Source organism: Lynx canadensis, chromosome B4, assembly GCF_007474595.2.
Source record: "Lynx canadensis isolate LIC74 chromosome B4, mLynCan4.pri.v2, whole genome shotgun sequence".
Classification (NCBI taxonomy): domain Eukaryota; kingdom Metazoa; phylum Chordata; class Mammalia; order Carnivora; family Felidae; genus Lynx; species Lynx canadensis.
This window is the reverse complement of record NC_044309.1, coordinates 109,711,284-109,728,485: the sequence shown is the minus strand read 5'-3', so window position 1 is coordinate 109,728,485 and position 17,202 is coordinate 109,711,284. Positions and strand designations below refer to the sequence as shown.

General features: G+C 35.0%; 1 protein-coding gene across 2 annotated transcripts in view; it reads left to right on the top strand.

Annotated features, from left to right (window-relative positions):
• The window catches only part of CB4H12orf50 (chromosome B4 C12orf50 homolog), a 36,821-nt gene extending 22,996 nt beyond the window's left edge, over window positions 1-13,825 (top strand). Inside the window, exons 3-12 of one of the 2 annotated variants that reach the window (XM_030323342.1) lie at window positions 982-1,140; window positions 1,590-1,667; window positions 1,749-1,859; window positions 3,762-3,872; window positions 5,075-5,182; window positions 6,540-6,656; window positions 8,181-8,285; window positions 8,540-8,743; window positions 10,600-10,692; window positions 13,800-13,825. In XM_030323342.1, coding sequence (XP_030179202.1) covers window positions 982-1,140; window positions 1,590-1,667; window positions 1,749-1,859; window positions 3,762-3,872; window positions 5,075-5,182; window positions 6,540-6,656; window positions 8,181-8,285; window positions 8,540-8,743; window positions 10,600-10,692; window positions 13,800-13,825 — 1,112 coding nt within the window. The remainder of the gene's footprint in view (window positions 1-981; window positions 1,141-1,589; window positions 1,668-1,748; window positions 1,860-3,761; window positions 3,873-5,074; window positions 5,183-6,539; window positions 6,657-8,180; window positions 8,286-8,539; window positions 8,744-10,599; window positions 10,693-13,799) is intronic. The other variant, XM_030323343.1, reaches the window with a different exon arrangement.
• Window positions 13,826-17,202: the final 3,377 nt, after the last annotated feature.

Below are 17,202 nucleotides of genomic sequence, written 5' to 3'. Positions count from 1 at the left end.
TATCTTGTACAGTGGAGGAAAGGATATTGTGAACTTAAGCCTGTTCTTAGGCAAACCAACTTTAGGGGAAAGATAAATATGGAAATTGAGGATCTGGAATTGTATTCCTTGCTTTCAAATAATTGGGATATGGCATACCCACCTAAAGACTTTCTATAATCTAGAACCCTAGTTAGATGATCATTCATTTGGGGCAGTGGTTTCCATATTTGGCTGATTTCATAATTACCCGAGACTTTTAAAAAATAAAATTAGATTTCCAGGCTTTGATCTAGACCTGCTAAATCAGAAGTTCAGAAAGCAGAGACTTAAAAGATGTTTTGAATAATTTCTTTAGTTGATTCTGGTAATTAGCCAAATTTGATAACTACTCATTTAGAAAACAAAGGGGGTTGAATTGATGATGAAAGAAGATTCATATGTTCACTAGCTTTTTCTAGTAATTGCTTGTTAGTTTTGAAGGTTATAGAACATTTAAATATGACCTAGAACTTTGGACAGTCTGACCAATGTGTAGCCAATAGAGGAATGTGAAAGTTTCACTCTTTCTCACTTCCAAGTAATCATGCAGCCACCGAAAACTAGAACAATTGGATTATTTCTGTTTTGCTGTATATACTCTGCCATTATAAGCTATACCATATTTGAATCTGCTTTCATTAATTTGTTGTAATTAGTTAAGTTATTCTTATTCACATAGATAGTGTAAGAATACAGTGATACTTATGATTACTATGCATTTATACCAAAAGTGTGATATACCAAGTCATGGTTATAATTCCTATCTAAAATCTATGAATTGACATATTTTCTGCACTTTACAGGCAAAATATTGATCTTTTTTAGTTTGATAACCTTTCCAGAAATAAGACGAGATACCTCTTAACAAAATGCATAATAAATCAGGAGGTAACTGTTGATCATTAGACATGTATATAATATAGATCTTAAAAGGACAGAAATTTTGTATTTTCTCTGTAGATATCACACCACAGAAAGAAACTCAGGAAGGAATTCCACCCCTGACCCAGAGTCAGGAACCCCTGAAACCTCAGGAGAATATATCACGACCCATTCATCATCCTTTAGTTTTAAAAACTAACTTTGAGGAAGAAGAGGAGGAAGGAGATGAACAAAATGGTTAGTAAGGCTTTTCTCAGATTTACAATGAACATTCAAAACCCTATCATGTTTTTTAATTTATTTTTTAACTGTTAGAGGTTTATAATGTAATAAATAGGGCAGAATTTGGTAAGAAAATAGCTTCAATTTTATTAAGTATATTTAATTCGTTATGTTCTAATTTGTTCTATATCTATATATGATCATTTGGATTGGAGAGTTTTTGTTGTATGATGGCTGGGAGATAGACCTCATTTAAATAGGGACAGTTGCTTACACTGATTTTTCTAATATGTGAAGTATGGCAATTTGAGACATTTACTAGTATGCAAATTACTGATTTTAAAAATTTCAAAAAGTCCCACCTGTGAGAGCAATATTTGGGATTCTTAATTCTGATTTGTATATTTTCATACCATTTGGCTTTGGGACAATTTAATTAAAAAACATGTACATATATCCTATAGATGCATCTAGTTTATGGACAAAGACTCCTGAAGAAATTGAAGAAAAAAGAGCAATAAAGGAGATGTGTTATAAATCTGGTAAGAAATCAAACATTTGTGGATTTTCTAATGTTTGATGTGACAAATATACTAACCACTAGCTTTCTCATGGGAGATTAGGTGAATACTACAGATTTCATACTCCAGATATTTCATCATCAAAAAGCATAGCCTCTACAGCAGACAAAGAGTTAGAAAAGCCTTTGGAAAATGGCAGTGAATTGCAAGAAGGTAAGGCATGAAAAGGCAGCATTTCAAGGTGATGTATAAGAGATACTTGGTGTGATAGGCTGTGAATTATTTAGTAAGATGTACACTAGAGCTAATGATAAATAATACATCAGAATTGAGAGAGAGAAGGAAATGCTTTTATCAGATGACCTAAATTTAATATGAAAAGCTGCTATTAATTATGCTTTCCCAGAAGAGGTGCAGAATGAAAAGACTACATAAACACATGGGGGCATTACACCCTCGATGCAGTAATTCTATAAATAACTTGCTTTTACCATCTTTTTTTTCTTTGCAAATCACTCTCCCTGTGAAGTAGGCGCGATTTTCCTCTGTGAATAGAAAGGACAACCTAGCCCTAGAAGGACAAAAGGGAGATCACAGGATGACGTTAGTGGCAGAACAAGGATACATTTGTGCATTGAATGAGTGCCTTATGTGTACCAGGCAATTTCAGAGGCAATGCAGCTGGATTATTCCAAGGCTGGACCTTTCATGGATCTTATGCTTTGGTGAATCTGATTTCAGTGTTGGTAAACAATTTGCCCTTAAAGGCAAGATAAGAAGAACATTATTTTCTGGATGTAAAACCAGAAGCTCAGAGAAAATCCATGGGTGTTACGAGTTTATATGGTTTTCCTGCCATGAGGATGAGATGAAAGGCAAGTTTTGCTGAAGTAGGAGATTTGAATCCTCTCCTCTCACTAAAAGTAAAAAATGATAATTGGGAAAATCTCCCAGGATCAAGACAAGGGTAGGATAAAGTAGAGGATAAAGAGTAAAATGCCTGCCAGTCAAGTACATATGTGGTAAACTATTTAAACATATGGCAGTAGGTGGCAGCAACATACCATTAGATGTTAGATGTTAAAATGATAGGAAAGACTTAACTGATAGGCGAGCACCACATCTAGAGAAGGGCACATTGCCCGCATTACTGGGACAAGAAAGCAAAACCAATAATACAAGTCAGCAATTAATATAAAAACAGTAGATTACCATTAGGGATTAAGGATAATTACATGTACTTTTGCCTTAAATTATGGTTTTAAAAGCCTTTTATATTTAAATAATTTCAGTTAATTCATGATAACCTTCACCAGATTTTCCCAAATATTAGCGTTTTACACATTTGATTTTTCACTCTTCCTTTCTCTAAATATATACATTGTTATTTTTTCTAAACTGTTAGTGTGAGAGTAGGCTGAAGATATGATGCTCCTGCATAACTCTTACATAACTTTACTATAACCATCAAAAGCAGGAAATTACCACTGATCTGATATTATTTACAGAATTTTAAACAACCCGCTGTGCCATCCATGTCCTTTATGGTAAAATGAACTTTTTTTTTTTCTGGTTTAGAATCCAATCCAGAATCACATGGTGCATTAGATTATCATGTTTCTCTTTATTCTGCTTTTAATAGCTTATTTTAGTAAAAAATTATCTAGAGATGTATAAGAAAAATTCTAAGTATTATTTAATTATCACAGTATAATTACCATTTGTCAGTGGTAGACTCTAATGCTTTTTACTCAATTTGTTCATGATGAATAGGTATAATCAAAAGAAATATAAAATTCACTATATGAAGAACATAGCAAATAAGTTAAATATATTATACATACATAGTAATGTTAGATTGTTTAAATTTTTAAATTGCCATTTAATAAATAATACATATAGGAAAACAAACTTGCTTGCTATTTTCTTGATAATTATAAAATATGCTTAAAATTCATACATTTATAAATTTATTGTTCATCATATCACTATGCAAACAATAATTGCACTAACTTTTAGGCTTTTTACTATCATCATGAATTTTATGTAAGTACCTAATGGCTCCTGGGGTGATTTTCTTTTTTTTTTTTTTCTTATTTTTACTTAATTTTTTAGGGGATGGTCTTACAGTTCCAACAAAATTTAGCCTATTTGAAAGGCAAGGTGAGATAAAAGCATCATTGGATAGGAAACCAAGGACTGACATTGCTGCTTTTGAAAATGGAGGTGAGTTAATTTATAACTGGTTGATTCTGAATATATCACCATATAATAAATGAGTCAAATTTCCTCTCTCATAACTAATTTTGTTTTTTCAAAATCTTTTTGACATTTCTATTGTTGGCTTTGGGTAAGACACTTGAGGCCTGGAAATGTATATAATTAATTGCTATATATGAATCCTTATTAGTAGAATGTCTGACACATGAGATGCACTCTGTGAATATTTGTAGAATAAACAATTTTATGTTTAAACAATTGAATGGCTAGATGAATGAGACATGTTTATAAAATTGACAGATGTCTAGAAGTTAATATGCTGGATCAATGAGCCAAATTTAAACAAGGTAAAGTCAAGCTGTGATAAACATAGTCTTGCATTTAAGTTCAAGACATTAATGGTAGATTTTCTTCAAGTCGGGAAAGACTCGACATGATACAGATTGTGAAGAAAAAAATAAGTGTTTATGTTGTCCACAGGGTTTAAAAATTATTCAGTAATTGGTGATTGCTACCAAATAGCTCAGGTAAACTCACATTGAATTATTAGGAGTAGTATAGGAAGATCATTAAATGTGATAAATCATTTAAAGTACCCAGTGGAGTGTCTGATACATAGAAGAATGCTGCATAAATGTCAATTATTATTATACCAGTTCCACTGATTTCTGTACAGGGTAGTCCACATTTGTGTGTCATTTTTAAAAAAGGCTACTTGAAACAAATATTTTATGTTACAAAAGTGTAACTTGTATGGTGAGGAATCTGGAAATTAAGTGTATAACATTTAAAACAATTATGGATGTTTATCTTGGAAAATGGAGGAACTTTAAGGAACATAAAAATTGCTTTTGTATATCTGAAGATGTTATATTGAAGATAAATTATATTTATTCTGAGTACCTCTAAAGGGTGGTACAGGGTAGAAATAAAGATTTCCGTATGTTAAAGGAAAATTAATTTTGTTGACTATGTGAATTTTTTTGCAATTATCTGTATGTAAGTGTATATACTGTATATTCATATACATATATATGCACATGTATTAATTTAAACATATATGATATATATAGAGATGTGGGTGGTATCACTAAGAAGTGTTTAAACAAAACTGGCAAAGGTATATTGTAGAGGATAATCCTGTATTGGAAGATAGTGTTTTACAACTTTCTGCCATCATAGCCACTGACAGTAAGGTATTGTCATAGGAGGTGACTGTTATGTTCCACAGAGGATCATATTCCTTGGAGTAGATGAAAAAGAAGCTGTAACTGAAGAGAAAGAAATTACTGTGTCAAAATGTTCAAATACTAAAGGTAATGAACCATCCTATATTTTTAATCCGTTCATAATTTGGATTGAGAAATGTAAATATAAAGTTTGACACTTGAAACCAATATAAGAGGCAAGGTCATAAATTAAAATATACACTAAATCCAGTGATTCGGAGTCAAGAGCCCTAAGGTTTCAGTCCTGGTCTGTCCCTAAGTGTTTGACCACGAGACTTCATCTCTTTTAGCTTCAGTCTCCTTATCTGAAATATTGGCCTGTTGGACTACATAATTTCTAGGAGTCTTGCTAGATCTACAGTTATTGGTTCTTTTAAATGGTAAAACCAAGTCCTTTTTAGTTTCTTTTTCCAACTTCAAATACTCCGTGTGATTGAATTTTCTTAAAAAGCTTTGTTTGTGAACACTGTGAAGAGTATTAATTTCATTATGACTTCTATGACTTCCTCATTTTGTAATTATTACCAACTATAGTCTGTGAATAATCAAGAGATATAATAAAATCATAGTTTGTACTTCATAGTTTTGTACTCCCCTTACCATGGTTAGCAGCCCCAGCTAGTACCTCTCTGCTGGGCAGCTCTCTTAGTCACAGACTAAAAGTTTAGCTGTCCTGTAATTAGAGGGCTTTACATATTCTGCATCCAAATGTTAAACAATTTCATCTACTGTTTTGCCCACCCTTAAATAAACATTTTCAAGAATAGGTTAAGGCACTTGTGATTAAATAATTCTTATGGGAAATGATATATAAATCTTTTCTTCTCACTCAAAGATGGAAACCTTTTGCTGAATCGATCAAAAAAACAAAAAAATTCTAACTACAGTAATAACCGTTGCCACTCTTCACATGTGGCTGTTTAAATTTAAACTAAAATGAAATTTTTAAAAATTCAGCTCTTCAGTTGCATTAGCCATATTCCAAGTGCTCAGTATCTACATATGACTAGTGGCTATCATTTTGTACAGTACAGACTGAGAAAATTTCCATCATTGTATAAGGCTCTGTTAGACAGTCCTGCTCCAAAGCATAGAACACACGAAAGTTGTTCCACTTAAATTATTTCTGGAAACTATTTTTAAATCAGCACATTTGATTTAAAATTGATAACCTTCTGATTGTTTCTTATGAAATTATTAAAAATATTGCCACAAATATATTATTTATATATTGAAGATAATGTCTGTATATCAGATATTTAATGTTTTGTTAGTGACAAATTTTGGGGACTCAATGTAGTGGTTAGGGAATTTCAGTGTTGTAAAAATTAATATATATATTTTAAAGAGGTATACCCATCATATAATGTTTGAAAAGTAAAATGCCAACTGAAACCTTCTTTTACTAATATTCATATTTTATTTTTTTAATTTGCTTTAAAAGATAACAAGGACAGCCCTCATCCAAAGCGTTCCCTAACTACCCGACTAGTACCTACAACGCATGTATTAAATTCTACTGAGAATATCAGTATGAAGTGCAGAGAGGACCCCTCTTCAAGTGAGACATTAGCTCTATCACTTTTTGGCCTTAGATATATTTGTCTTATCATGGATTTGTTTTGCTTATTTGAAATAGAATTTTTAAAATGAAAGAAAAAAGGATGTTTTGAAAATTATTCAGGATTAAGAATTAAAAACAATATTCTTCTACTAACTCGGACAATGAATTGTGATGTAGGTCCTAGTAAATTATATACATACCCACTAGTTTAATTTAGGTATTAAAATTAATGATATACTACCTTCTTGGAAGATTCATTAGTACACCCTTTTAAATTTAACCCATAGTGGGATACATTGACAAATTTTTATTATGTGTTGGATTATTTTTCATGATTTGGCTTTACCATGCCATTCTGTATTCTGAGCTACTTCTCTTGATACAATTAAGACTCATGAATCTTCCTTCCTGTTTCCTTCCTTCCTTCCTTCCTTCCTTCCTTCCTTCCTTCTTTCATTTATTTCATTTACTGAAACTATAATGTTCTTGGATCCCAGCCAGGCATTGAAGGGAACCAAGATGGTTTTACTCCTAAGAAGCTTAGTAACATTTGTTAAAAATATGGTTTCCAAATCCTAGGAGTGGGAGCTTGAGAAACATGATGGCTTACTCCTAAGAAGCTCAGTTTAGTGACATTTGTTAAAAATATGGTTTTCAAATCTTAGGAATGGGAGCTTGAGGGTAAGGGTGGAGCATGATATTTGGAGAGGAGGTGGTGAATCAGAATTCAAACTTAATGCTTAAGCTGAATTTGAGAGCTAGGGCAAAGACAGATTTAGTAGCCCACTACAGAGAGCTAATGTAATCTACATAGTGAACTTGATGTTCATTTTCTCTGTTCAATAGTGAATGTTCAGGACCTCCACACAGAGAAATAACAAAGAATGGCCTGTATACTAAATTGTTTTAAGAGTCTCTGGAGAAATGTACCTTAGAAATTCCTAGAAGATTGAGCTTGTATATAAATTTTTCAGTGTAAAAATATGCCAGCAAAAAGTGAATAATTTAGTACTATTAGCACTTACAATTCTGACTACTTAGTCTTGTTTCACCAAACTAACCTTATACTCAAATTCTCAAAGCTTAAAAGAATAAAGTAATATTCACTAAAAGTATTTTACATTAATCCACCTTCTTAAGAAGTAGATTTGTGTTCAAAATAACAATTCTAAAACTACTTAAAAATAACATTATAATGAGATATATAATTATATTTGGAATATAATTTTGTATTCTTTTAAACAATCCACAAATTCTTTTTTGGGGGAAACATTTCCTCTGAGGAATGCTACGTATCAAAAGTTTTCTCATCAATCAATTTTCAGGATATCCTTTCTCTTGAGGGCGGGGTGCTTTAAAAAATAAGTCACACTTTGTTCTAGAAAGTGAAATATTAGTGTAGTGCATTTATTTTTTTCTCTTGCTTGACATGTGTATGCACAGATATGTAATTATCACCTATAGTAATTTTCAGATGAAAGCATCTCTTAAAAACCTGTAAAAATTTGTATCTTCTTCAAGTGAATGATGTCCAGCCAGTGAGGAAGCCTCACTTTAAAGGTGTGAAGAAAAGAAAATGGATTTACGATGAACCAAAGAATTTTCCTGGCCCAGGAATGCAGAGAGGTAAAGGATCTATGTATTTGATATTTCTAAATTATAATTTGAAACAAAATTAAATATAAAATAATATTTTCTACCTGAAAAACAAATTACTGTTGTGCAACATGTTATTTTACATGTCAACCCAAATCCTATAGATGTAATTCTCTTAGCACACATTGTCTTCCATAGTGCAAACATTTACCATGCAGTATGTTATTTATGGGTATGAAACCAGCTTGTTTTATCCCTCACTCCCCTCCTGCTTTCTTTTACAGCAGTACAGGCCCCAAATCCCAAAAATAAAATGAGTTACCATCGCAATAATAAAAACAGAAGTGCTGAGAATGCATCCTATATCCACGTTCAGAGAGATGCTATCAGGACTGTCTCACTGAGTGCACCTCCCCGCAGCAGGCCCACAAATAGGTCCTACAATAAAGTCGATGTTAACAAGGAACCCAAACTCAACCTTTGTCCAGGTGAGGCTCTTTCCTTACATGATTTACTCATGCACGTGGTTTGCAATCCCATGGAATCACCTGATGGTCCAAGTAATCTTCATCTCTATCCAACCGGTGTTCTGTTTCCAGCCCATCACTACCACCATGATGTCTTAGAGAACTAGTGGGAAGATTTCTTCCACAAGCAGGAGTGCACACGGTTTAAAGGATATGTTAGGGGGCACCTGGGTGTCTCAGTCAGTTAAGCTTCCGACTTCAGCTCAGGTCATGATCCCATGTCTCGTGGGTTTGAGCCCCATGTCAGACTCTGCTGAGAGCTTGGAGTCTGGAGCCTGCTTCAGATTCTGTCTCCATCTCTTTCTGCCCCTCCCCAGAGTTTCTCTCTCCCCCTCTCTCTCAAAAATAACATTAAAAAAAAATTTAAAAGAAGGATATGTTAAAAAATGTGTTGGGTGCAGATGACTAGACATTGAACCTCTCTAGTGTTTTGTCTCACACCATCACACTTTGTTCCCCCTGGATAAGCTTTATTTCACTCTTGAGGATTGTTTTCAAATGGTTGACATTTTCTTGTTCCACTAACCGCATTGTTCAGTCACCACTTTCAGGTAGTGCCTTGGCTTTTCTTTAAGCCTTCATGATTGCTTTCTGAAAGGGTTAGTTTGGGGGTTAACTGCAATATTTTTGACAACCTCTCATCTCTCCCACCATGCGCAGATTGCTTCTAAATCATTTTATCATGTAATAGGCAAAGTCATAGTATATATCAGTAAGTACAAGGCCACAAGGGAGGAAGGAACCATATCTTTTCTTCCTGTCTCAGATGAATTTTGCTCTTTTGAAGTCGGGTTTCAGTTTTCTCAACTTAACAAAAGGCCACTTAATTCCCTCTAATTTTGTGTTTGTATTTTCCTGTGTTCACAGTCTAGTTACTGGAGTTCTGGATGTTGTGTACTTTCTGAAACATATATAAAAATTCAGTGTCTCTCTTAGGTCCTTACTTTTATAATTTAAATAGAAGTTAGCTTTATTAAATTGTTTTTCTTCTATTTGTCTTAGAAGTAAATGATATATGGGTTTATATGTAAAATAAGAATATTCTTAGGTGAAACAGTCTTAATTTTATTTATTACTATTGTTTTATTGTTAAATTTATTATTTTACTGTGAGTGGATGGCTGTCTAGATCTGTGTTAAGGTGGTCACAGTTATGTTCACTATTGCTTTTGGGCCATTGGTGCAAATGTCAACACAGGAAAAAAAGCAAAGAAATTCCTGGTATTATTATGAACCATGCTTTTAGAATCATAGCTGCATAGTAATACTTAAAAACACAAATAGAACATTGTTAGATAATCATTCAGATATAAAGTTGCCAGAGGAAATGAGTTATTTATAGACCGAGTCAGTATATAAAGGCTTTGGTTTCCTTGGGACAGTGAGTTGGTAGTACGGTAGAGCAATCACTGCCATCATGGGAGTCACTTTATGGAAGGTAAAGGGAATTGGCGGTGCCTTCTAGATCTTTTCTTTCTTCTACAAGTATTAGCAGAATTGTATGTAAAATCATGGTAAAGCAAGGCAATGAAATATTTTGATCACATCCAGATATCACAGTCCCCTTTAGCTTAGCCTCATGGGGAGAGCCTTATTTGAAGAATTGGGCAGCCAAATAATAGGGACATAACCATGTTCATTGATAACATATATGGTCTTAATAAACTCACTTGGGTTCCTAATGCCTTAGCTTTGAAATACTAAAATAAATTACTCAGAGAATAGCTTCACCTCTGAGATGTTTATAACTTTGAGACACTTTTGGAATATGATTTTAAAGTAAGAAAATATTTAATTCTGGTCTTCTTTTTTTCTCAGATAAATATATGTCAACATCATATAATGGTTCAGCCTGGCGAAAAAGGATTCCTTTTTCAAAAACATATTCAAAAACTGAAAAGATATATACAGGTAAATATTTACTAGTGATTTTAATGTATCATACAATTCTAAAAAATGAATGACAAGTTTCTAAGGTCAGGAAACATATTTTAGAAAAATTTAGAAAATTTCCATGATATTGGAGTTTAGTAGAGATCATGTAGTAGCAATTTAATTTCCTTTTTTTATTGTGTTCTCCTTTGTGTTATCAGAAATCTTCTGAAAAACCTCTCTCCTTAGATACAAGCTTAGCAGTTGTAGCAATTATGTGTTAAAATGTATTCTTTGTTGAACTACAAAGTGAATATATAAAACCATATCTTAACACAAAATATCAAAGCCCTACTATTATCCACCATACACAAATATTAGCTGATGCAGTCTGACAGGGCACCTAAGATGAAGTTTCCAGGCCAGGATGCTCTGAGTGACTGTGGTGTCCCCCTTGTGCTCTGCTCTCTGGAAGAGTGTGGGGATCCTAGGAACCTCCCCAGGATGAAGTTTGAGGCAGACCCAACCTCAGGTGATTGTTTTTCTAAAAAGCTTAGTGGCTTCTCCGAGCTGATCTGGGACTGGCACAGCAGCTTTGGAAAACCACACAGGATAAAACAGTTGCAGTTACTTTTCAGAAATGTGAATCTTTCAGAAAAAAATAGAGAGTTCCTACCTAAATCATTAGCCTAGAACTTTCAGAATCATCTGAAATCCATAAACTCTTTTACAAGAGCTTCCCAGAATGAAAACTGAACATATCCAGGTTAGAAACTGTCCACTTTCCCAAAAAAAACAAACAAAAAAAACAAAACAAAAACAAAAACAAAAACAAAAACAAAAACAAAAAACAGCTGAGATCTTAAGTAGTATCTCTCAAAACTCTTGACTTCAACTGTGCAGTCAATTGTTTTTCTTTTTTGGCCCAGATCTTTCAAATCATATTATACTCCAAGAGAACTCTGCTGTAGTGCTATTTAATCGGCTATATTTTCTCTTAGATTTCTGTGGGTTTTCACATGTAATTGCATTTACTTTTGGGGGAAAGGACGTGAAAAGCTGGTAAAAATCCTGGATAAAACTACACATTGTTGAGCCACATCTTTTTCTCCTGTGGTTTCCTTGTGGGTGCGATATTATTTGGAGTATTAAAGGGCATGCTCCTCATCCCCTGTCCCTATCCCAGTGACTGTTTTGTTTCCCGGCAGCCTTCTCCTCTCCCATCCTAGGTAGTTAAACATGAATTACAGAAGGATTTGGGGGGTGGAGGGATCACATCAGAGCAAGAAACATGTACCATCCGTGTATGGCACAGGAAAAGGGAAGTGCAGGGGATGTAAGCTTATGAAACTTTTTCCCATTCAATCTGTAGAGCAAGGAGGAGGGTATGGAGAGGCAGCAAGGAACCAGGTACAGTGGGGGGCCACTTATTACATACAAGTCCCCTTCTGCTCTTCTCCCGTCACCTCCAGCTATGCCAGGGCTCAGGGACAGAAAGTCAGTGATGGATTTCCCTTTGAAGTTTATAAGAATCTGAACATAAACAGGATCTGCATTGTACGTCCCAGATGCAACCCAGGGAGAAAAGCTTTGGAGAGAATTTATCAATGCCATCTGGTGGTGGGAGTGTCTAACATGAGACAGGGCTGGAGACAGCCTCTGGAGATTCCCAAGCTCCAAGTTTGCTTGGGAGGGCATCATGTATTCTTGTGAGTTTCAAGTGAAAGTGAGTTCCCCAGGAGAGGGCCAGAGGGCTACACAAAGTCTCCTGGCTAGCACTGGAAGCATAGCATCAAAGATGACTTTGTGGTCAGGCCCTATTAGAGGAGTGGACTCCAATCTCAAATTATTACGAGAATCTCAAAAGATTGTTCTGCCAGGGAGTGGATTATAAACCAAATTATCCACTTGTAACTTGTGATTGAAATATTGTCTGAGGGCAACCAGCAATGATACCACCTGGGAATTCGTTAGAAATGTAGTATCTCCATATCAGACATCCTGGATTAGAATCTGCACATTAACAAGTTCCCCAGGTGATTAAGAGGCACATTAAAGTTTGAGAAACCATAGGCTATGTTGTCTGGACCACCATTCACCAGCACAGGACCCAGGCCTTGTGGAGACCCAAGATTGCTGAAATAATATTCTCTTCCAAGCTGTCATAATGAAGCAAACATTCTCCCCTGTTCCAACCCTAAAAATGAGGATAAGCAGCAGAGAGGTGAGGGAGGGAGGGAAAAAAATCCTGAGAAAGAATTTCAAATCGAATGTGGTTGAAATATAAATGTGAAATGACTAAGAAATCACTGAAATTGACTAAGTTTATGTGAAAAGGACTAGATAAGTTTTCTACATTGGGCAGAATGGGGACATAGAGGCAAGAAATTAAATAGAATTATAAAAATAAAGTTTTCTTATTTACCTGAGCTTTTGACTGGGAAATTTGTAACCCCTAAACTCCTATCCTTTCCAATTGTTGTTGTGATTCTCAGACTAGAGAAAGACTAGCTTGTGTTTCTTCCCCTGCACTTCCTGCTAGGGCACAGAGGAGCGATTTCAGCATTTCCCAGTGGACAGATGGGCTGCTGGAGAGAGGAGGCAGAAAGCACAAGCTGCCACTAGTCTATTCCACTAAGGAATATCTCAGAGCCAAGGCTACAGAAGTGTAAATGGGCGAGAGGAGCCTTTTGGGAAAATGCTGTCTGATGCTATGAAGATAATGCAGTAGGAGAGAAAAATGTGTGGGAACTAAGGAGAGGAGCAAAAGGCGATTAGAGATGTCAGCCCTCCCTTGAGGCTGCATGTCCTTTCTGATCAGGATAGAGCTGGTGTGACTGGAGGTGCCTGTCTCTGTAGGATAGAACATCCATTCTGTTCATTCTGGCTGTACCAAGGTACAACCTTATATGTAGTATTGTTTCCATTCCTTTTCATCCCTCCATCCAAATGCAAAAGCTTTGGAAAGAAATGGAATTAGTTTGTATGGTGTTTTGAAAATTTATGAATTAAGACAATGAGGTTAGTTTTTGTTTTGCCTTAAGATTTATGGTAAGTAATTAGCCAAAGAAATGCAGAATGATGGTGCCCTGAAGAATGCTGAACAAAAAAAAATAATTGAAGAATTTTCTGTGTTTTATTATTAGAGCCAAGAAGAAATGGGAGCAAGTAAATCTGGAGGTTGAGAGAAGAGAAAAATGAGAAAAGAGAAAAGTGCCAGATATCATCTGATTTACAATCAAAAGTGAAAATTCAAAGAATGAGATATTCAAGTACTCCATACTATATACTGGGTAGCCAAAGATGATAAAATGCAAATTCTGAAAATAAGATGCAGGAAGTACATTGTGCTCTTTCAAAACTGATAAAAATGCAAATTACAAACAGCTGCCTTTGTATTTATATAGGTCTGGAATTCATTCTATGTATTGCCACAAACATTTAATAAAATTTAAAAGTTTGACAATTAAAATCATTCTTTAATTGTAAATAAACTAAGTTAGATTGCACACATTGAGAAGTGAAATTGTGCCTTTGATCTCTGTTTTGCAATATTCTTTACAGAAGAAACCTCACATTTTCTTTCTTTACTTAGATTTTAAGCTGGGCCCTCAGTGACAGTAACAGATAAAATGTAAACAAATTCAGTGAAGTCCCAGGGTTACAGTTTGGTGATGAGTATGTTAGAGGAATTCCAATAGAAATGCACTTTGATGTGTTGTAGAAAGGGAAAAAGAAGATTGTTTTTTTAGGCAGGGCAGTGCTGTACAATGTCTTTTAATTGGCAACTACAAAATCTATCTGCCGAGATGGGCTAGATTCAGAAATGAAAAATAAACATTTTTCTACTGAGAAAACAAAAATCATACAATAATATTAAAGAAAAGGACTTGTTAAAGGAAAAAAAAGTGAATTACTGAAGCGATGTCTCAAAAGTATTAGTGAGATTTTAAGGATTTAAATAACTCTAGAAATATAAATGCTTACAAATGAAAGACATCACTTGAAAACTTATTTCCATTTCTTCTGCACTTGTTCACAAGAATAAGTTATTAATTAACTTAAAAAATTCAACTGCAGAGTAACTAAAACCAGAACTTAAAATTAAGAATTTATTCTTCAAATTTAAAGATCAGGATGAGAGCAATATACGTAATTAACCTTTCAAAGGGTGTTTTTGTAAGTTTGTAGCATTTATACTTCTGAGTTTATTAAAGCTCAGAACTTCTCTAAGACTTTGGGACACCCTGTATTTATATTTGCATGCATCTTGTGGATATTAGTAGACTCTTGTTCAATATCTATTGTGGAGTTCATCAGAGTTTAAGCTTAGAAATATTTTAAAACATTCTATAAGATACAATTCCAGCATGTGGAGTAATAAGTCCTCGTTTCTAGCTTCTAATGGTGCTCTGTCTACCCACTTTCAAAAACATGGGGGTATAGTCATTTTGTTTTCACAAATAGTGTGGACAGAAATGAAAACTGTGCCAGTAAAATATCTTGGTGAGAGAGACAGGATGCAAGAGAGCAGAGTTGAAAGCCTGTCTAGACGGAGGCTGATAGGAAACATCCATAATTCCACTTAACAGATCCTCATGTCCTTCTAAAACTTCATCTAGTGCTAAAGAAGGAAGCATTCTAAGAAGGAAGTTCAAGTGTTCTTTCTCAACATACAGATTCTCAGTGTGTACCTTTATTACATGCAAAATGCTGAAGACTGGATGAGGAAAGAGAAAAATCTGAAAGAAGACTTGAATGTCATTCTCTTGAATGTGTATGTGCATTATTCCCAAACAAGTGGACATTTTTGTTACGATAAACTTTGTCTAAGAGGACCAAGTGGATACATAAACCAACCCTGTTTTTATATTTGTGATTTAGGGAAAAGGCATGACTTTAATGCAGTAAACTATTAGCCAAGAAAGAAGACAGCAAGCCCCCCAAATAAGGATAGAGGATACCAAAGATAAGTGGACCATCCAGAAATGTACTAAGCCAGTGAGAAGTTATGCCTGCTGACTCCTACACACAAAAGCACTGCATTTAAGCCTAAGTTTATGGAGCCAGCAGAAGGCAGTTGCTCTTCTGGCACATACAAAAGCTTTCAATGAATTTGATGGATGTACTATGATTCTATTCTTTTCAAAATGCATCAGTAATAAAAATAATAAAATAACATTTATTCAATGTTTAGTATATTCGTTTTCTAGGGCTGTCACAACACAGCACCATAAACCGGGTGGTGGCTCAAACAATAGAAATTTATTGTCTCATAGTTCTGGGGCTATAAATCAAGGTGTTGGCAGCATTGATTCCTTCTGACGGGTGTAAGGGAGAATCTGTTCCTGGCCCATCTCATTGGCATTTTAGATTCTATCTTCTCCTGTGTCTCTTCATACCACTCTCCCTTGTGTGTGTGTGTATGTGTGTGTGTATGTGTGTGTGTGTGTGTGTGTTTATTCAAATTTTCTCTTTTATAAAGACATGAATCATATTAGAAACCACTCTAATGACCTCACATTAACTTGATTACCTCTGTAAAGATCCAATTTCCATAGAAGGTCAACTTCTGAGGTACTGGTGGTAAGCACTTCAGCATATTAATTTGTGGGGGGCACATAACGATGTCTCCTGGATCTTCCCAGCATGGGGAGGTAGGTCTTAAATGACAAATCAACTCTAACATTTCCATCTCTCTAAGCCTTTGAATTCCTTCCTTTACAAGTAAACCAAGGCAGATATGGCATTTCTAGCTCACTCACTCTGGGCCCTTTTTAGCCCATACTTAAGCCAACCAACCAACCAAACTGTTGGAACCCTTTATAATTCCCCGAGTTGTGACATTAAAAGTAGAACCACTGCTTAGTGTGCCATACCAACAAATTCATTGGAATTCAACTTCATGCTACTTTCACTATTATTCCACATCTGTAATATCCATTCCCACACATAGTCCCAGGATTTTTCTTTGTATAAATTAGCAAACTCAAATAGTTTTTTTAGAATGTATTATACGTCTCCATGGGTCACACTTTTTACCTCATAGTTGGTGAGGCCTGGTGGAACTTTAGTCTAATTATAGGTCTACTAGCAAAGAGTAGTGGTCAGGGCCAGTCCTGAGGGGAATCAGCATTAGTTTACATGGCAACTGCCTCAGTTAATCTCAGATGTGGGTGGTGTGGCTGCTTCTGTTGGGAACGGAGAGGCTAATTCTACTGGCAAAGACTCATCAGAGTTTAGAGGCTAACGTGTCCTCAGCTTCATGAGGGTCTTCCAACATGTCTCCATTCCAACTTTCAGGACAATGCTCTTTCCCAATCAATACCCTCACTGTAACAGTAAATAACCTGTGAGTTTGGGAGTTTAATTTGCATTTCAATTCAGTCACTCACAGGATGAGATTATAGATTTGTTTTTCAGAAATCCCAGCCCTGTGTCTATGAGAGAAAGGGGTCTTTTTATCAGGGCAGCTTTCAGATTGTTTATGTGATGTGTGAGCTAGGAATTCAAGATCCTTGCTTCTCATACGTGTTTGGCTGTGAGTAT